At 57.5% G+C, this 19,673-nt stretch overlaps 8 protein-coding genes across 8 annotated transcripts; 5 read left to right on the forward strand and 3 right to left on the reverse strand.

Moving 5' to 3' along the window:
• The first annotated feature begins 495 nt into the window (after positions 1 to 495).
• On the forward strand, positions 496 to 3,744 carry B0I36DRAFT_4227 (uncharacterized protein). The gene is made up of 2 exons (XM_046162215.1): positions 496 to 797; positions 1,139 to 3,744. Exons 1-2 carry the CDS (start codon positions 592 to 594, stop codon positions 3,285 to 3,287), a joined length of 2,355 nt encoding a protein of 784 aa, XP_046018044.1. The 5' UTR covers positions 496 to 591; the 3' UTR covers positions 3,288 to 3,744.
• Positions 3,745 to 4,940: 1,196 nt separating this feature from the next.
• On the forward strand, positions 4,941 to 5,719 carry B0I36DRAFT_4239 (6-O-methylguanine DNA methyltransferase). Its single transcript, XM_046162262.1, has one exon. It carries the CDS (start codon positions 5,065 to 5,067, stop codon positions 5,572 to 5,574), a length of 510 nt encoding a protein of 169 aa, XP_046018045.1. The 5' UTR covers positions 4,941 to 5,064; the 3' UTR covers positions 5,575 to 5,719.
• Positions 5,720 to 5,864: 145 nt separating this feature from the next.
• On the reverse strand, positions 5,865 to 6,098 carry B0I36DRAFT_234430 (ubiquitin-related domain-containing protein; the record flags this gene model as incomplete). The annotated part of the gene is made up of 1 exon (XM_046149308.1): positions 5,865 to 6,098. The coding sequence occupies one exon, from the start codon at positions 6,096 to 6,098 to the stop codon at positions 5,865 to 5,867; it is 234 nt and encodes a 77-aa protein (XP_046018046.1).
• A 1,344-nt stretch (positions 6,099 to 7,442) lies between these two features.
• Positions 7,443 to 9,586, reverse strand: B0I36DRAFT_4251 (uncharacterized protein). Its single transcript, XM_046162306.1, has 4 exons — positions 9,385 to 9,586; positions 9,218 to 9,307; positions 7,801 to 9,119; positions 7,443 to 7,728 (listed from the first exon to the last, which is right to left on the reverse strand). Exons 1-4 carry the CDS (start codon positions 9,417 to 9,419, stop codon positions 7,520 to 7,522), a joined length of 1,653 nt encoding a protein of 550 aa, XP_046018047.1. The 5' UTR covers positions 9,420 to 9,586; the 3' UTR covers positions 7,443 to 7,519.
• A 518-nt stretch (positions 9,587 to 10,104) lies between these two features.
• On the forward strand, positions 10,105 to 11,430 carry B0I36DRAFT_357354 (vacuolar ATP synthase subunit D1; the record flags this gene model as incomplete). Its single annotated transcript, XM_046157787.1, has 4 exons — positions 10,105 to 10,136; positions 10,201 to 10,289; positions 10,378 to 11,270; positions 11,347 to 11,430. 4 exons carry the CDS (start codon positions 10,105 to 10,107, stop codon positions 11,428 to 11,430), a joined length of 1,098 nt encoding a protein of 365 aa, XP_046018048.1.
• Positions 11,431 to 11,802: 372 nt separating this feature from the next.
• Positions 11,803 to 12,823, reverse strand: B0I36DRAFT_357355 (uncharacterized protein; the record flags this gene model as incomplete). Its single annotated transcript, XM_046157788.1, has 2 exons — positions 11,803 to 12,707; positions 12,778 to 12,823. 2 exons carry the CDS (start codon positions 12,821 to 12,823, stop codon positions 11,803 to 11,805), a joined length of 951 nt encoding a protein of 316 aa, XP_046018049.1.
• Positions 12,824 to 13,320: 497 nt separating this feature from the next.
• B0I36DRAFT_357356 (ribosomal protein S2, flavodoxin-like domain-containing protein) lies at positions 13,321 to 14,420 on the forward strand (the record flags this gene model as incomplete). The annotated part of the gene is made up of 3 exons (XM_046157789.1): positions 13,321 to 13,490; positions 13,628 to 14,076; positions 14,146 to 14,420. The coding sequence occupies 3 exons, from the start codon at positions 13,321 to 13,323 to the stop codon at positions 14,418 to 14,420; spliced, it is 894 nt and encodes a 297-aa protein (XP_046018050.1).
• Positions 14,421 to 17,334: 2,914 nt separating this feature from the next.
• Positions 17,335 to 19,590, forward strand: B0I36DRAFT_4322 (cytochrome P450). The gene is made up of 3 exons (XM_046162609.1): positions 17,335 to 17,954; positions 18,064 to 18,586; positions 18,685 to 19,590. Exons 1-3 carry the CDS (start codon positions 17,620 to 17,622, stop codon positions 19,237 to 19,239), a joined length of 1,413 nt encoding a protein of 470 aa, XP_046018051.1. The 5' UTR covers positions 17,335 to 17,619; the 3' UTR covers positions 19,240 to 19,590.
• The last annotated feature ends 83 nt before the right edge of the window (positions 19,591 to 19,673 follow it).

The following is a 19,673-nucleotide window of genomic DNA, read 5'->3' on the forward strand; positions in this document are numbered from 1 at the left end:
TATTTGCCTTGCGCATCGCGGTGACTGCCCAGCTCGTCAAGATGGCTGACCAAGACGCGACAAAGCCTGTCCCAACGGCAGAAATGGACAGCAAACCGACAGATCTTGTCACCAAAAGGTAAGGCAATCTTCACCTATCTTTGCCATTCCGCACTCGAGGCATCGACGCGCTCTGCATCAGTCCTGCCTCTGCTCCCATGCCGCTGCAAGTGCAATGGCTCCCCGTCTCTCCTCGTGAGATTGATCCCCATTTGGCAAGCCCGCGCAACACAACCCCAACTTGGCTGGCTCGCCAGCTGCCACCATTCCGAGTGGTGTCGTCGCGCAACATTGTCATCATGCATGGCGACAACGTCGGACCCCGTTTGCTGTTGGGCTTGCGAGTTCGGGTGACCTGAAATGCGCTGCGTGGCTGTTGCGTGGCGAGTGTTGTGCTGCATCCACGCCGCGTTCTCTTGCTCGCTACGATAAGCAAACCTGGGGCCCCAGGCCGTCTCGCACGTCCAGGCAAGGTGTCGGCGTGTGTTGCCTTGATTGACGCTCTTGCGCTCCTTGCCGGTTCCCAGTGAAGCGCTGGCACGAGTTTCGTCGATGGGACCACGCCTTGCGCCTTCTCAACGAAGCCTTTGTTGCCCTTCTCCCTTTGTCTTTCAAACCCGCGCAACAGCCAGCGCTGCTTGTGCCCTTCCAGCGTCAACCTCGTCGGCGTCTCATCCCACGATACTCCAGATCCTACCCTGCCTGGAGAGCGCCTCATTCTTGGAGATGCCGCGCACCCACTATAGCCTGCGACTCCGGTAAGCTCGGCAGCAATGCTTCTGCTGCTGTCTAGCCAGGCAGCCACAATGGTGACTGCCTCTGGCACAACTCATCACCAATCTCCACTCATTACTCATCACGGACAGCTCACGCCTAATTCCCCAAGCTGCACACTTTTTGCCCAGTATATCACCACACAAACAACCACTTGTCATGTCTTGTTGTGGTGTGGTCAGCCATACTCTGTGATGAGATGGCCAGTCTTCCTCCCACATATAAAGCGCCGTCAATCGCAATCATCTCCCACTTTTTTCATGCTTCTACCAACTAGTCGTTGCGGTTACATTGTGTCATCTCGAGACTAACAGCATCATCACAGCCCCCAAATCACCAACGGGTCCTCACCCGAGCTCTCGCAGACCAAGGCGGAGTTCCCAGCAGACTCAAGCACCACGAGGGCAGTGTCCAAAGAGCTCAGTCGCGAACCTGCTGAGCCCAGCCCTGCGCGGATGTCGAGTTCGGCATCCATCTCGAGTGTAGATCCAGACATGCTTGGCGAAATAGTGGTCGGCACGCATCACAACGGAGACCGGCACTCGCCTCACCGTGGATCTGCGGATCCTGAAGATGAACACATGGCTGACGCCGGCCGTGGTCCGTCGCCTGGCAACACGCCACCCTCACACTACCCAAAGCGTAAACGCTCCGCCGTGTATGCCGACCTTGGCGAGGACAAGATGGAGACGGAATCGCTCAAGCCAGATGACGACGAGGCCGTCGTGAAGCCGGCCCGCCACCCCCTGCCCAAGAGGCAAGGCAACACCAATGTCAAGGGCGTCATTGTCGGATACTGGCGCGACTCGACAGTGCCCAACGACGAGAACAAGCACGCAGTCATCGGATTTATGGACGTCCGTGACCGGCTTAGAACACGCGTCCACATGCAGACCGTCTCTGGCGCATCCATCAACGCGCGTCTGTTCCCGATCCCTCCTGGACCTGGCGGCAGCTGGGTCACGTTTGAGCGCATCGTTTTCTCGGACCACCTCGTCGGCGAGGATCATAATGTGGTCAAGGAGTATGTCAAGCTGAGAGGCAATGCGGAGCCTGGCAAGAAGGGCGACCTCCAGGCGGTCGAGATGGCCCGTGCCTATCTCGAGAAGAACCCGCCGCCCGAGACTCCGCAGCCCTTGCAGATCGCCTGGGGCAAGGAGATCCCCGAGCACGTCCAGAGCACACGCGACCCGCAGTTCAAGCGCCGGCGCACGGGTGAGGGCATCACCACCATCGCCGCAGGCACGAGCCCCGCGCCGGCAACACCACAGCACGCAGCCCAGCACCTGCCGCCGCAGTCACAGCCTCTCACGTCTGCCTCGACGCCCCGGGAGCCCCAGATGATGCAGTTCCAGCAACAGCACCAGCCGCCGCCGCCCCCGCAGCAGCACGCCGTCCAGCATGGCCAGCAGCTGACCCAGCTGCCAACACCTCCCCAGCGCTTTTCGCACGCGCCAGGTCTCGAGTCTCTGCCGGGCACAAGACCCACCCGCATCCTCGTCGGCTGCTGGGCCAAGTCGGATGCTCCGCTGGACAAGGACAAGCATGCCGTGTACGGCATCCTCGGAGCCAACGACATGTTCCGCGTCAAGCTCGTGCGCGAGACCATGGACGGTCGCTTCGTGGAGGGTAACTTCCCTCAGGGCGCTGGTGCTCTGTGGATCGCATACGAGGAGGTGACTTTCCTACCCCATCTCCAGGGGCTGACACGGCCTGAGACCAAGGAGTACGTACGAGTTCGTCAAGCGCAGCTCGACGCCGGTGAGACAGATGCCGAGAGAGTCGCCAACGAGACCAAAGCCGTCTACGAAGCTCAGGCCCGCGTTGCTGCCAATCCGGCCAAGACGGGCTCGTCCCAACTCATCGTACCACGTCATGCCACGGACGCTGACCAGCACATGCTGGACGCTGGCGAGCTGCCGCCGCCGCCGCCGCCCAAGATTGACGGCAGAAGCTCAGAAGCTCGACAGGCCCGTCGCGAGGCACAGCTGGCTCAGCAATTAGCCCAGCAGCAGGCCCAGCAGCAGCAGCAGCAACAGCAGGCCCAACAGCACGCTCGGTACTCTCTCCCCGAGGCCGAGATTCGAGAGATGGGCCGTGGCAACCAGGAGCACTTTGAGCGCCAGCGCAACATTGTCGACAGAGCCATGACTCGCATGGAGAACAATCAGGAACGGGACGACCGCTATGCCGCCAGCCGCGCTGCCATGTCGACCCCGCCACTGCCAAACCCCGAGGCCCGCCGTGATTTCCAGGATAACATCCAGCGGATGCAGAAGGTGTGGATCGCGCAGGAAAACGGCCGCATGCGGCCCGTCCAGGAAGACGAGGCCAAGACGCACGCCGGTGTTAAGTACGAGCGTCGCGCCAATGGCCCCTTTGCTGGGAAGCTCGTCAGCCAGGGCACCATCATCAGCATTGACGGTGAGGACTACGTCGAGTACCGCGTGCTCACCAAACCGACGTTCTTTTGAGCTGTGGGTAGCTCCAATAAGTCCTGATTACAGTTTTTCGGTGGTTGCCTTCTTCTTCTGTTGTGGGATTGCGACTTCTTTTCGTTGCTTTCGACTCTTGGGAGAGGGATGTGCGCTGATACCCATTTTCTACGTTTCTTGCGTTTCTCGACTTTGACAAAGATCAGCGCCTGCGGTGAGCAATTCTTGCGGCTGGTTTCCTTGCAGCAAAGTGGTGGCAACGTGCTGTGCACGACAGACTAATGGTAATGATGGGTCGGGACTCGGACAATATTTACTTTGTATGATTACACTACTGGCAGTGGCCTCAGGGCAACAGGGTGGGATAATGTAGGGCCTTTTCGGCGGCTGCGAGACAGGCAGGCAGGTGAAATACCATAGCCCCAAAATTTTAATGTTGGAGATGTGTAGCTTATGCGTCGATGAGTTATGTTAATAAGAAGTCACCTAAACCAAACTTCATTTTTGAATCCTGGAGGGAGTGGTTGGTGCGCCGCCACACATCTCATGGCGACGGAGAAACAACCACAATTTGAGTAGGTGCTGAAGAACTGGGGCATTGGCACGAACTAAAATTTGGACGTTGTGTAATCTTCCGTTTGCTCTGCGTGGTTGATGCCCACGGACAGCTTGGACATGGCATGTGACTGGGAGGTCAGTGGCCGGGATGGACGGGCAACGGGGCGGAATGAGATATAGCCACCTCGTTGACGGTGGAAGAGAGGCAAAGCTGGGTAAATGAGCATGAGCGATACGTCTGAAATGCACGCTTTGGATGACCCACGAAGATCCGGGGGATAAGCCCGTTGTGCGATAGGATTGTGAGATGTCCTCGTATCCAATCTCACTCCCTTTTTCTTTTCCCTTTTTCTTTTCCCTTTCTCTGTTTTGGCTTATGGTGAAAAAAAAAAAAAAAAAAAAAAAAGATACAAAATATTCCTGCGAGACATAACTATACAGAAAACGTGCAATAATCCCGAGTTTTATTCACCCCAAATGAAAAGGCCCTGCAACCACGACCACGAGCTAAGGAAACGAAGCGTATCTTTCAGTCACAGACGGAGAGCACTGCCTTTCCATTCCCATCGTTCTTGAATTACTTGCAGGTAGTTATCCCTACAAAGGGCGGGGGATACTTGGCAACTTTGTCGCAAAAGGTGTTCTTGGGAATATTATATTTCCCCATGAAGTATCATATACGTGACCTGCTCAATCTCCTTCCCCGCCCTTTGTATGTATCTGCTTATTATGCGTGCCTCCTAGTTTGAATTTTGAAATAATAATCGAAGCTTCGCTTGCTTTCAAAGGTTGTAAAGTGTGGTGATCACGTGCTTTGGCGTCGCGCGAGTGGGGCCACTTCTGTCGCAAGACAGGCCGGGACGCGCTACTGTAGGCTGTGGAGGGGAGGGGTCCCAGACACGCGTACGCCCTTTGGATGTCATCATGTCATGCGACTGGCAAAGGGGATCGGTCCAGGCTTGATGAAGTCTAAGAGCGAGGTCATGCAGAGGTGATCTCACAAGTCTCATAATAACTTGCTGATTCCGCACCCCGCATGAGTCACAGTCCCCGAGAGCGTTCCCTCGCCGCGCGAACTCTAAAAATCGTGAAAAAGGACGTTGGCATACAACCCAGCTCCCTCCTCATCCAGAGATATACAGAGCCCAATCGGTCTTCCCCTTGTTGAAAGGTTGCGACTGTCGACAGAGCGGGACCGAGCCAACTGGGGAAAAATACATATAACCATATCGTGCAAAGTCACTGATATTTCAGCACAATGGCCATAACCACAACCACGACAACCGTCAAGGCGATATCCTCCAAGCCCCGGACAAAACCCCGTCCGCCGCCATCATCATCATCATCACCACCAGCAACCACCACCAGCAAGATCAAGAGCAGCAACTACCAGCCACACAACACCGACATGGCCGCCCAGCTCCAGCGCATCGCCTCCTCCACGCGCACCCCCTACGAGAAGAAGGTGTGGTCCCTGCTCTGCCAGATCCCCGCGGGCCAGGTGTCCACCTACGCCATCCTGTCCGCGCACCTGTCGTCCTCGCCGCGCGCCGTGGGCAACGCGCTCCGCCGCAACCCCTTTGCGCCAGAGGTCCCCTGCCACCGCGTCGTCGCGACGGGAGGGCTGCTGGGCGGGTTCAAGGGCAAGTGGCCCAAGGACGGGGAGGGGATCACGATTGACGAGAAGAAGATGCTGCTGAGGAGGGAGGGGGTCAAGATTGATGATAGGGGACGGGTGCTGGGGACGCCGTGGTCAGCGTTTGTGTGAGGGTTGGGGGGTTCGGGGCTTTGTTGTTTTTTGTTTCATCGCCAAATATCAAGATGTCATGAGAAACGCAGATAAAGACACCATGTTCATGAAAGGAGGTTGACGCTGCTTGTATTGTTTCTCGTCATGCGCAGCACACTCGGGGCGACTTGTGCCTCGGACTGAAGTACTGAAATGAGTTGGGCACGTTAGACCCGGCATATCTCTCGCCCTTGGGCAGTGTTCCCCCTTCCAACGCAACGTCTTCGCACGACGAGTCTTCCGACCCCCCCAAAGCTCCGCCCACCCTTTCAGTCGCCAGTATCGACCTCGAGATCAAGCTGCACACCATTGCTAATCTCATAGTCGGCCAGCGTGAGCATGTCCTTGAACGGGCGCATCCCCTGCCTGCGCAGCATGATCTCGTGCGGCTCGCGCCCGATGCGCGCCGCCACCATGATCTTGAAGTTCTTGATCGAGTCGGACGCCAGGCACGGGATCGCCGCCTTGGTGCCGAGCCGGTCGTTGACGTGCACAATGATCATCTCCTCGCCCATGCCTCCTCCGCCTGCTGATGACGATGTCGAAGGGCCGGGCCGGGTCGGCGGCTTGCTGGTGTCGTTGGCTCCTCCTCCTGAGCGGCCGGGCTTACTGGACTTTCCATCTCGGTCCCGGTCCCGTCTGTCGCGGTCCCGATCCCGTCGCGGCGAGCGGTCTCGGTATCCTCGATGAGAGCTGCCTCCTCCGCGGCGGTCGTTGTCGTCGTCGCCGCCATCGGCCCGGCTCTTGTCCTTGAACTTGAAGCCGCCGCCAAAGTTCTTCTTTCCGGGCCGCGAAGACAGAGGCTCGGGGACACCACCACCATCACCACCACCACCGCCACCGCGGCTGCCACTGCCGTCATTGCCCTCACGCCTGTCTCTCATCCTCCGTTCGTCCCTGTCCCTGTCGCCGTGCCTGTCCCGCCTTCGGTCATCGTGGCCGCCGTCGTGGTCGCGTCTGGAAGATCGGTGGTGATGCCGGCCATCCTCATCCCGGCGACGAGGGTGGTCCGATCGCCTGCTGTTACTGCTGTGCCAATCGCCATCCCGCCGCCGCGGGCGATCGTCATGATCGCGGTGGCTGCCCCGGCCAGGAGATCGGCTGCGATGGTCGCGGCTCTTGTTGTTGCCGTTATTGTCGTCGGCAGCTGCCCGACGAGGCGGCGGCGACCCTGGCAAGGGCGGTGGGGAGACTTCCCCTTCGCTCATTGTTGCATTGTTCTCTTGTTGGCGCGCGATGCAGGAAAGGGATAGTTTGCAACGGAGGTGCAGTGATGGTAAATGTGCTTGTTGGTTGAAGGCTGGACGGTTTGTGCTTGGAGCCTGCTTACGTCACAGGGCTTTTTGTCAGGAAAAGTTGTCCACCGCCCAGGAGTCTGCAGATGTGGAAATCGCGCGTGCAGGTACGTGGTTTATGTGGAGCCAGGCTAGGCTGTGACCTTTTTTTCGTGACTTCCTGGCGGGTTCCTAACATCCATGAAAATCTGGCATGCTCACGTCAGGTTCTACAGTTACGTGTACACATCGGTCGGCATGGCACATTCACTAAGCACATAGCCACTTGATTCAGAATGCAAAGTTAAATGTCTCAAGAATATAATTCTCGTCTACCGAAACGCGTACAACGCCTGGTATGTAAAACCATAAGCCAACCGGAACGCCCCAACCATGAGCTACAGAAAAATGACGGAAAAGCGAATACAAAAGAGCCCAGAACACGCATTTTGGTTCGTATGATACAGAAAATCATGGGCGAGAAAAGTGCGAGATGAACCACATTGTGACGCGAGCTCATTACGCCTTCTCCTTCTTGGACTTCTTCTTGCTCTTCTTTTCCGAGACCTCCTCGTCAGCGTCAGCCTTGCGCTTCTTGCTCGAGGAGTCGTCATCTTCGCCCTTCTGAGCCTTCTTGGCCTCCTTCTTGCTCAGGACGCGGGGGTGCCGTCAGCGTTGACCTCAACGTCGCCGCGCTCGTACTTCCGCTTGAACTTGGAAACAGAAATGCCGGCGGCCTCGGCGAACTTCTCGTAATCGGCCTCGGAGAGCTTGTTGGCCTTGGGGGTGGCAGGCGCCTCAGTCGCAGCCTTCTTGGCCTCCTTCTTAGCCTTCTTCGCGGCCTTCTTGGCTTTCTTGTCTATGTGACTGTTAGCATCCGGTTCGGGTAGAGATTCAACGTGGGTTCGTAACATACCAGAGTCATCCTCACCCTCGCTGCTGGCGCCATCGGCCATGGGAGTGTCCTCGACCTCCTGTATTAAGGGCTTCTTAGGAGTGGCCTTGCCGTTGGTGGCAAGACCGTCGGCATCGGCGTTGTAGTTACGAGTGGGCTTGACCTCAAACTTGGAAGGTGTCACGCCGTTCGGGGCGACCTTGGTACCCTTGGAGATGATGGGGCGGCCCTCAAGCTTGCGGAGCTTGTCCTCGAGGCCGACGCGGAGTCTGACACCCATCTCGGAGCGCTCCTCGTCCTCGACATCCAGCTCGACACCATCGATACCCTCGGAGTTGAGCTCAGAAAGCGCATCGACACGGAGACACAGAGCAGCCTTGGCTGAGAGCATGCGGGCAATCTTGCCCTTGTTCTTGCCGGTGGCCTGACCGACCAAGGAGGAATGGTAGATGAGACCGTACTTGGGTGTATCGTGCTTGGTCTTGAGGGCTCTGAAAAGGGCCTTCTCGGCACCAAGAATCTGGATGGTGCTACCAGGGCTCTTGGCGAGCTTGAGGAGAGAGCCAGTGTGGGCAATCAGACGAGCTCCGACAAGCTCGCCGAGGATCTCGGTCAAGTTGGGCGCAATGGCCTTCATTCTGGAGGAGAGGTACTGGGAGAGCTGCTGGCGGTACTCGGTGAAGCCAATGACCTGCTCGGCAAGGAGCTTGATGTTCTCCAGGTCAATCTCGGAGATTTCGGTACCCATGGAGACTTCGGCACCAGCCTTCAGGCGGGCCTCAATGTCCTCAGGGAGGACCTCGGAGAGGTCGGTGTTGGGTGCGTTCTCGCGCATTCCCATGACGAGAATGATGCGGGCGTACGCAAGGTTGTCGTTCACGATGCGGTCCATCTCGGGGAAGTGCCAGCCGTACCATTCCTTGACACGCATGGCGTAGTTGTTGAGCTCCTTGTCGAGGTCATCGAGCAGCTTGATAGCCTGCACAATCATAACATCGACCTTATCGGGGGAGAACTTGAGCTTGTGGCGGGAGATGGAGTGGGACAGGGCCAGGGCCATGTTTCCGAGGTAGTCGCTCTCGAGGTCGGGGAAGAGTTCGGGAAGGTAGGTCTTGATGGCACGGAACAGCTCCTGTGTCGACGAGTCGGAGACGGGGGTGATGTTGAACTGAGGGAGGACGTTGATGGCGGCACCGAGCTTGGGATCGGCAACGGCGAGCGACGCCTTCCGCTCCTCCTTGATGTCGTCAAGGAGCTGCTGCAGCATCGGCGTGACCTTGCCCTCGCAGAGAGAGCTGTACTCGCCAAGAGCCTGGGCAGAGTCCTCGAACTTGACCATCTTCTTCAGCGAGAGACTGAAATCCAATTGGCATTGTCAGCCTCGAGGGCACTTTTGCGACCAGTCGGATCGCGGCGCCAGGAGCACGGCACTCAAAGAGTTGGGAGTACTTACGCGGAATTGATGGCATCGGCGCCATCGAGCGACTTTGTAATGTCATCGCGGGACAAGAGCTTCTTGTCCTTGGCCTTGAACAGACCGTAGCTGTACCCCGAGAGTCAGTAAATCATCACGGTCTCGTGTGCTGCGACGCGGAGGTCGGGTGCGACCAGGAAACTCACCCCGCAGGCGTCTCGGCCAGGACGAAGAGAGGCATGGCTGAAAGAATCCAAATGCGCAAGAATCCAATTCAATGTCCTGCGCAGCTTCTTCCAACGCGGCAGTAGTCCTGAAAGGGTGGTGGTGGTGGTAAAGGTTGCCGGATAACGCTGTTGGTGATGCTGGCCGCGCAAGTGGTCCCAAGAGGCTGCTTGTATTTGAGACTGGCTCTCTCGCAATCAGAAATAATTTTTTCCCTGCCGGCGGAGCTAGCTCTGGCCTCCCAGTCCAATTGGAACAGAGCTTGGACCAGGCCCACGCAGAAGGCCGCTCTGTTCAATCAGAGTGCAGCACTGCGTCTGGAGGTGGAGCTGTGGCTGGTGAGCCCGCTTGGCTGCATAAAGTCGTGGCTGTCTGCATCAAATGGGGGCGCTTCGTGGCGGATACGCTTTGACAGAGAACCTTGGAATGGCCTAGCGTGAAAGTCCTCCTGTCCGCCAGAATCAGACCGTGTGTGCTATACAGTACTTCAAACGCCCACACTGTGTGGACAATGCCCATCCTGACCTGCAGCAACCTTGGGAGCTTGACGTTGAGTGGGTTCCGGCGGCCTGTGAAGTGTAGGGCGGCTCTGCAAGGTGCTTGCGGTAGGCACCAGGAACTTGCTTTCAACCTCGACCGTGTTTCCGCTCCATCCGTCACAAGCACTTCTTCTATCGCTGTGTCAGCAACTGCTATTCACGATGGAGGGCCTTTTCTTCAACGTAGAGAACGGGTAAGCCGCCCAGGCCGATACCTAGAAGTGCGCCTCCGTACTGACCCCAAGATCATCGTCATAGCTTCATCGAAGGCATCGTTCGCGGCTATCGCAACGGCCTTCTGACGAGCTCCAACTACTCCAACTTGACGCAATGCGAGACGATTGATGGTATGCAAGCCCAACCCTGCGCGACTCCCCTTCCACGACTAGACGAGCCGTTGTGTTGGCGACTTCCCGCTGATGTGCCCTCATACAGATCTCAAGCTCCAGCTCGGCCCTGCATACGGTGACTTCCTCGGCTCGCTGCCGCCGAACCCCTCAACGTCTGCCCTGGCTTCGAAGACGACAGATAAGCTCGTGTCCGAATTCCGTTATGTACGAGCAAACGCCACCGGAACCCTGGCGCAGTTCATGGACTACCTGACTTACGGCTACATGATCGACAACGTTGCTCTACTCATCACTGGCACTCTTCATGAGCGCGACACACGCGAGCTGCTCGAGCGCTGTCACCCTCTGGGCTGGTTTGAGACGATGCCCGTTTTATGCGTGGCGACAAACATCGAAGAGCTCTACAACAGCGTCCTTATCGAGACACCACTTGCGCCGTACTTCAAAGGGAGCCTGACGCATCAAGACCTCGACGAGCTCAACATTGAGATTGTTCGCAACACCCTCTACAAGAACTACCTGGAAGACTTCTACAAGTTTGTCAATACTCATCCCGATATGGCTGGCACACCGACCGCGGAGGTCATGAGTGAGCTGCTTGAATTCGAGGCCGACCGCCGCGCCATCAATATCACACTCAACAGCTTCGGGACAGAGCTGAGCAAGGCCGATCGCAAGAAGCTCTACCCCGAGTTCGGCAAGCTTTGGCCCGAGGGAACCTTCATGTTGTCAAAAGCAGACGACTTTGAGGGTGTCCGCGTGGCCGTGGACGGCGTGGCTGACTACAAAGCCTTCTTTGATGCTGCCGGCCTTGGCGGTGGTCTCTCTGGACCTGGCAACCAGGGCGGCGGTGCCGGTAGCAACGAGCGGAGCCTGGAAGACATGTTCTACCAGAAGGAGATGGAGATCTCCAAGTTAGCCTTCACTCGGCAATTCAGTCTCGCGATTGTATACGCTTGGGTCAGACTCAGAGAGCAGGTATGTGATTTTTTCCACTCTTGAGCTTTTTTTACAACTTTGAATTGGCCCGGAAAACTGACATCCAGTGTACCAGGAAATCCGGAATATCACATGGATCGCAGAGTGCATTGCGCAGAACCAGAAAGAGCGCATCGGCAACTACATCAGTGTGCTTTGATATACCATGGCGATTGCGATTCAAGTTCTGTTCCTGCATTTATCAGTCACATCAATCCAAGCCACAACTCGGCGCTGCTTCACCATGTTTCATCCAGCTAGATGCCTCTTGCCAATGTTCATATGTCTCTTTCCTCCGGCGCATTGGGATTGCGGGGTCTGCAGACCATAGAATGCTCAATCATGGTCCACTACCGAAAACAACAAGTGTGCAGTGTATAGTGTTTGTTGTCTTTGTTGTATTGTACATACATCGCAGAATGTCGTAGTACAATGGGCTTTCCAGCTTCGTGCTTCCGGTGCTGCTTCTAGTATAATACAGTGGAAGCTTTCCTCCCAATAGGTAATGCTCTTCCGCGCTATTGTGTCGTGTTCACAGAGTGATTTGCTCCTTCCAAGATGCTGGCGTCAGACCGAGAGTCTTGAGCATGTGATGCCACCGGTCGCTACCCCGCTCCTTCTTCTCCATATACCGAAGGAGTCTCTGGCGTCTGTGGGCTAGCAGTCGCAGATTCCGCTTGTTCATCTTGTCCTTGTATCCACGGTTTTGCTCCAACTCGGTAGCGAGGGCCTGGATCTTTGTCGTCAAGATGGCGATCTGAACCTCACTGCTGCCGGTATCCAAGCCGCCCCTGATCGGCTTCTCCTCGTCGGGCTGGCCCCTTGAGAGAGCCTTTGGCCTCAGTGTCAGATCTGTGTTGTGGCGCCCGAATGTCTCGATACAGCGGCGGATATTCGCGTGCCGTCTATCCTTGGCGCTCGCGTGCTCGAGACTAGTGATGCGGCGCACCGCCTCCGCGGCGCGTTCATGGTTCTCCTCGTGGTTCTTGTGGTCCTGGTCAACCTTGGCCGGGTCTAGAGACGCGCCGAGGATTGAATCGACGGGCTTCGAAAGAGCGTAGGCGTTCTGTATTGCCGTCTCGACCTCGGATTTGTAGAGCATGTTGTTGAGGATATGCGGGCTGGTAGGCAGGCTTTGTGCTTGTCCAACCACATTGCCTTGGCCATCTGTTGTGGGCGCCGAGGTCGTGGCTTGTCCAGCACTAGGTAGCGACTCGATGAAAGGGGTCGTGACGCCGCGGACGGGGTCGCCCCAGGTAGCTCTCCGAGCGGCGGCGATCTTCTCCTTGATCTCGTTGTGTGCTTGCTTGCGCTCCTGCATCTGTGCCCACCTATGGGGCTCCTGCTTCCTGATGCGTCTCTTCTCCTCGGTCGTCAAACTCGCTGTCTGTGTCCGTGATGGCGTCACCGCGGGTGTGATGGCTGGACGAAGGCATACTGTGGTCCGGGAGGAAGGTATTAGCTATGTGGGCGCGAAGGTGCGAGGACGGCTCAGTCTGGGACGAACATTGTATAGAGGGCAGGCGCTGAACGCAATTTATCCGGGGTGGCATGATGACGAGTTGGTGCCAGCTATCCCACGGCGAGGAGCTTGCTTGCGATCCCTCGTCAAGTCGATATCGGGCGATTCAACAACCTCGACTTTTTCAGACCCCGTCGTCCAGCAAAGCACGCGCTCATGGCCCACTCTCGAAGTTCGACCAATGCATTTGCAGCACCTGCCAAAGCGGGTCGCCGGTGTGTGAGGGACTGAGCCCAGCCACAAAGACTTGTCGAGGCGGGACTCAAGCCTCAGGCTGTGCCTCAGCCCCTCGAAGCGTCCTGACTAAGCCAGCTCTTCTCCGCGCTAGCTCCTCTGGGCCTGGCGCAGCTCAGCGGATGACCAGGGATTTAGCGAGCCCACAACTTTTGCAGGTTGATCAATTTGTGCGGCGCCTGGTCCTGGTTGGTGAACTTTTTTCGAACCTCCCGAAGTCGACGAGCCCGCGCAGTTCAGCACCCATCTCAACACTCCTCACACCACCCGTGATCACCACACACAACAGTCAAGATGGCGCCCTCCAACCTCCCCGCCTGCATGAACGCGACCAGCCAGGACATCGAGATGCTCCTGGCCGCCCAGGCCCACCTCGGTTCCAAGAACTTGCAGGTGCACATGGAGCCCTACCTCTGGAAGACCAGGGCCGACGGTGTCAACGTTATCAACATTGGCAAGACCTGGTAAGGACTCCCCAGACGAAGCAAGAGTCGCAGTCGGCAAGGAAGACATTGGAGCACACTGGACAAAGGAGACAAGGCGGAACGGAACGGATTTGCGCAAATAATTCTTTGGACTAACGCAAGTTTGCGCACAACAGGGAGAAGATTGTCCTTGCTGCCCGCATCATCGCCGCCATTGACAACCCGGCCGACATCTGTGTCATCTCTGCCCGTCCCTACGGTCAGCGTGCCGTCCTCAAGTTCGCCGCCCACACTGGCGCTGTCGCCATTGCCGGTCGCTTCACCCCCGGTTCCTTCACCAACTACATCACCCGTTCGTTCAAGGAGCCCCGCCTGATCATCGTCACCGACCCTCGCACCGACGCCCAGGCCATCAAGGAGGCTTCCTACGTCAACATCCCCGTCATTGCCCTCTGCGACACTGACTCCCCCACCGAGTTCGTCGACGTTGCCATCCCCACCAACAACAAGGGTCGTAACGCCATCGGTGCCGTCTGGTGGATGCTTGCCCGTGAGGTCCTCCGCATCCGTGGCACCATTGCCAGCCGTGAGGTTCCCTGGGACGTCATGGTCGATCTCTACTTCTGTACGTGCTTCTCCTGTCTTTTGAAAAACGACTCTTTTAAAACCGGCTGTTCTAACATGCGCTTCACAGACCGTGACCCTGAGGCCGAGGCCGAGGAGAAGGTTGAGGAGGAGAAGGTCCCCGGTGCTGACGAGGTCGGCCCCGCCGCCATCGAGTCCGGCTTCGCTGGTGCCCCTGGTGGTGACTGGGAGGCTGCCGCCCCTGGCTTCGCTGGCGCCCAGCCCGGCAACTGGGACGGCCAGGCCACCGATGAGTGGGCTGGCGCTGCCGGTGCTGCTGCTACTGGCGCTCCTGCTCCTACTGCCGAGTGGGGTGCTGCTGATGCCAAGGAGAGCCAGTGGTAGGAACCTCTTGCCCAACAAGGCGACGGCGCACAAGATGTCCGCGAGCCCCAGTCAGAGCAGCGTGAGCAGGAGTGGTCCGCTTCGTCTAACCTGGCCACTGCCTGGTAGAGCACGATCACAGACTGCACACGCTGTCATGGCGATCGCATCAAGGATCATCTGAAGCAAAATTCAAAAAGCAGTAAAAATATCAAAATACGGCGGCCTCCCGCTGGGATAGCGACTCCCAGCGCACGACACAAAAGACAAAAGGAGGGAGGGGTTTTGCAGGTCGACTTTTTGAACCCATACTAATGAGGGAAAGATATCCGAACTAGTCTTCAAAGGATTCCACTGCCGTGTATTCACCATTTTCTTTTGTTGCCATATTCTCTTCCCACCCACCATCGGTAGTGAATTCAACGAAACAGACTGGGGAGGGGGAATGCCCTGTATGATCAAAAAGACACAAAGGGATGGACTTGACCGTCGTCCCGCCTGGTCCCCTATTCAAGCTAGTTCTTGTTGCTTGACCGTCACAAAAAGATGAGAATGTCGCAAACAATTGTGCACGCGCCCCCCCTGTGATGTGTTTAATGCCGTGAGGTGACCTTGATACGGTGAAGCGCAAAGACGACAGCTTGTGAAATTCTGGGAGGCCTACGGCGTCGAATTTGCCAAAATCCATGAGGCAAGTCGTTTTCATGAGCAGGTGTACTAAGTTGCGGTCGGCGCGGGGCCGTGGTATTGTGAGGGATCGCAATCAACCGTCGTTGTCGCAATGGCGACATCTAGGTTGAGTTGGCGGGTTGGACTGCCCAGGACTCCCATCGCCAGAGTCACAATTTGCGCCTTCACAATACCACCTTTCGCGCGTAGTGTGGCGGATTGACCACGATCCGAAGAGCGTTACTACATCATGGCCGCCGCAGCAGGGCGACTGACTTCTTGCACGGAACGAGAATCTCATGCGCGCACGCGCAGACGCGTGTCTCTACAGAGACATTACGCTATGTATTCATATGCCTGGGCTAAGGAGGAGGTATCGCGCTCACTTTGGCAGATGAAGTGATTGTGAGGGCATGGTGAATGAGGTGAGGAGAACCACGTCGAACGCAAGTGAGGGCGAACTTGGTCGGGTACCAAATGTCAATCATTGACCACGTCAATGCATCGTGGTGGTCAAATCTCCACGAGAATAATCCCTTGGAGCGTGTCGTAGCGTGCCAGACTGTGCGAGGAGGATGCGTCGCGTCGTCGATCCATCATCGGCGATACTAGGGCCGAACATATGGTCTCGCAGCTCTTCTTCATCAAGGTCCTCTGCATGTAGCGCGTCACGAGCGAACAGATCGTTGGCAGGAACTATGGGCACATCTTCCTCACGGCGATGCACAAGGCAGATCGCAGACGCAATGAAAATGGGTGTTTTGAGTGGTAGCAAAAATTGCGAAACTGACGATCCCGAAGGATAATCAAGACCAGTCGGCTCCGCGCTGTGCAATGCAGGCCTCCTGGGCTCCAAGCAGGGATTCATGAGCTCCCGCTTGGGCTTCAAGGTAAGTATGAAGAGGAAAGGAAGAAAAAGGTTGAAAGGGAGAGGGTGACGAGCCGTACTTATACTGATGGCTGGCAGGCAGCAGGACGGTGGGTGCCGGCAGAACAGCCACTGGGGCTGCTGGGCGGCGGAAACTGGCAGTTTCCTGGGAAAGGCAGGCAGGTGCAGAAGGGCAGGTAGGACCCACTATGGCTGAGTGTGTGTCTCTTGGTGGGGGAGAAGAGATCCAGCGTGAGGGTGGAGGCTGCCATCCAATCCATGGGAAATGCGGCGCAGCAGACCTGGGCGCACTTATTGCACTTTGTGAGCAAGTTTCTGGCCCTGAATTCCCGTTTCGAGACATCGAGGTGCTGAACGAGGCACGCTGTGAGTAAGCTACTCGACAGGCTCGTGGCTTATTCCTCACTAGCTTGGCTTGTCGCATAGTGCTGACCCGGGACAGACTTTCCGAAAGATGCTGCCACCATGGGCCCTGCCACAGCGGCAGCGTGGCCGGCAAAAACGACCAAGATACCCCTGCTGCACGAGGAGGTTGCAGCGCATCGATCTTTTTGGCCCGGCCGGCAGCGGAGAACAAAGGCTTTGTGCTGCGGGGACGAGCCAGGGCATGGCCATGCCCAAGAACCCCCCTGCGTCGTGAGAGGAGGGAAACATGCACATTGGACGCCAGCGGGTGACAGCAGAGCTGTTGGACACAGCAACCCCCCTCTGCCTATCCGAGCAGCTCGCATTCCCAGCTCGTAAGCATGCAGGCGGCGTGCATGTGTGCTGGGCTGGGCATCCCGCTGCAGAAGCCAGCCTCGACCAATCCGACGCCTCGCTATGCGGCGACCACCCCTTGCAAGATTCGACCCCAGCGTGTTCAAGCGGCACGACGGAAACATCTCGTCGCGAGACTAGTCTGGCGCCCATTGGTCCTCTGATCGGCCTGCTCATCGCGGCCTACCAAAGACAGCAGAGGGGCAGAGACTCTTTGACACGACCCATCCATGCTGCCGCCGCGTGACAGCCCGCCAGTGTCGCAAGCACCTCCGGCATCTTGGACAGCCGGGAGATCCACGCTCGAAACAGCCTAGCCTGCGGGCGGTAGCTCACACCGTAACATGCCAGCAGCCAAGGAGAGGTACAGGAGAATGAGCCTCTGCTCGCTGGCGTCCACAAGCTGCCATCCTGCTGAGCAGCCACTGAAGTTAAGCAGGCCCGCCCCGGCTGAGCGCTTCTCACAGCGGTGCTGAGACGGCGACTCTAAGGGGTCCTTTGCCCGATTAGCACCGTGCCACATCTGTTGCACATGCTCCACCACGTTACGCCTTCCTAGCTGGGGCAATGATTGGGCAAAGTTACGCCAGTCTGAGATTTAGCCCTGAGCGTTCCTCTCCCACGTCCATCTGCAGCTATCAGTGGTGACCTCAGGACTTTTCTCCGTGGCAACGGGGGGTCCCTCCCCGTCCCCAAGCCCAGCCCTAGAGCCTGGGTATATAGTCGCCAGCACCCTACCACGCACTTGCGTTTCAGACCTGCCCACTCGTCACTTTGTTGCTTCGAGATTCGGCCCTGTAGTGTCATGCAGCCGTCTGTACGATTGTGACGATTCCTTCACTTCTCGTGCCTGCTTTCGGTCTCTTGCTTCACAGCTCGCCACTGAGGCTCCCCCGCGCCGCGATGGCTCTCGTGGACAAGCTTGTGCTCAATGCACGCGACCTGCCAACCAGTCTGTGGCTGCTCCTCGCAACGGCATCGGCGGCCACTTTGATCAAGGTGTTCTGGCGACCCAGCATACCCAAGAATGCTCCAAAATGGTGGAAAAAAGGTGACTGGCCGGTGCTCGGCGCGATCCGTTTCTACTCGGCCCGCGCAGACTTCATGTTGGAGGCGATGAAGCACACACCAGGTGGCAACTTCACCTTCTACATCGGCAAAAAGCAGATTGTGGCCGTCACGGGCGAGGAGGGGCGCAAGACATATTTCGACAATAGAGAGCTGGGCTTTGCCGAAGGGTGAGTCTGCACTGATCTCGGCGCCAACAAACGCCGTGCCCCCCTCTCAGCAGAACGCCATGAATATTTCCTCAATCACCAGGGCCACTGCTGACGCCCTCCAACTTAGGTTCGCCGAGCTCCTGACCGGCCAGCCCCAAGCCCCCGCCGAGATGGATCACTTCAACCAGTGGTTTGGGAAGACCCTCAACGCCATGCTCAAGAAGGGCCAGCTGTACAAGAACCTCGGCTCTCTCACCGGCGACACCAGGACCATGTTTGAATCCCTCGGCCGGGCACAGCCCTGTGCGGCGAACCCAGAGTGGAGGACGATGGATCCATTCTACCACCTCTACCGCACCGTCTACCGGTTGACCATGCGGACAGTCGGAGCAGAGGAAATCGCCGAGGACCCCAATCTGTTTGAGGCGACGCTTGAAAATTTCGAGAAGTTCGAAAGCCTCGCTTCCACCACCAGAGTCATCTTCCCGTGGCTGCCCACACCCAACCACGTCCGCCGTATGTACAAGGGCGCGCGCCTGGCCATGGTCTTCCGAAGCATCATCGACAAGCGGGTAGCCACCGGCAAGACCCGTGACGATGCCATTCAGTATCTGATAGAACAGGGCACCAGTTTCAGGAACACCATTGCTGTAAGTCGGGATCTGAGGCCGGTCATGATGTGATGGTACTTGGGCGTTCAGAACCAACATCGTGCCATCCGTGCTGACCATCTCCTCGTGATACGCAGTTTGTCATTGGCGCCTTATTCGCCGGCCTGCTCAACAGCGGCATCAACGCGGGCTGGATCCCCATCTTCCTTGCGCAGAACCCGGAATGGAAGGAGCGCGTGCGCAAGGAAGTCGACGGCGTGGTCGCCAAGAAGCGCAAGACGCCCGACCAGTCCCCCGCCGATGTGCTGGACACTTTGACCATCGATGACTGGGAGTCCGAGTTCCCCCTCGCGGACCTGTGCCTGCGGGAGTCCATCCGCTTCGCCATGCCCGGCGCCTCGTTCCGCAAGAACACCTCTGGCCATGACATCGAGATCGGCTCCACGGGACAGGTCATCCCGCCCAACGCGTTTGCGACGTACCTGCTCGACGACACGCACTTCAACGACGAAATCTACAGTGATGCGCTCAGGTTCGATCCCGGGCGGTTCCTCGAAGGCCGCGCGGAGGACAAGAAGACCACGCACGGGTACTTGGGCTGGGGCGTTGGCCGCCACCCTTGCCGTAAGTCTTTTTTTGTGTTTTCCCTTTTGCTGCAAATGAGAGATTCCAAAACACGCCGATCGAACTAGCATGACTGTTCCGTGGCACACTCCCACCTACCGCCCATAATCCTCTTCCCCGCCCTATATGATCGCTCGGCTCTCCCATGTTGGCGCGAAAGTAAAAAAGGAAACCGAAGGATGTAAAGCTAACCCGTAAACCCCACCCGCAAACAGTGGGAATGCGCTTCGCCAAGCTCGAAAACGCATTCATCCTCGCTTACCTCGTCGCCATGTACGACTACGAGCTGGCAGCCGACCAGGAGGGCAACCCAGCCACGAAACCCGCGCCCATGCCCGATCGGCAGCTGAACGCGGCCCAGAAGCCGCGGGAGGCGATCTGGCTGCGGTATCGGCCAAGGACCGACATTGTTGGTGCCAAGGCGTGAATGTGGAGCGGAGCAAACAGACGAGGCGGAACAATAGAGAGAGAGAGAGGGAGAGAAGTGTGAGGGACGAGACTA

Source organism: Microdochium trichocladiopsis, assembly GCF_020744255.1.
Source record: "Microdochium trichocladiopsis strain MPI-CAGE-CH-0230 chromosome Unknown B0I36scaffold_1, whole genome shotgun sequence".
NCBI classification, from domain to species: domain Eukaryota; kingdom Fungi; phylum Ascomycota; class Sordariomycetes; order Xylariales; family Microdochiaceae; genus Microdochium; species Microdochium trichocladiopsis.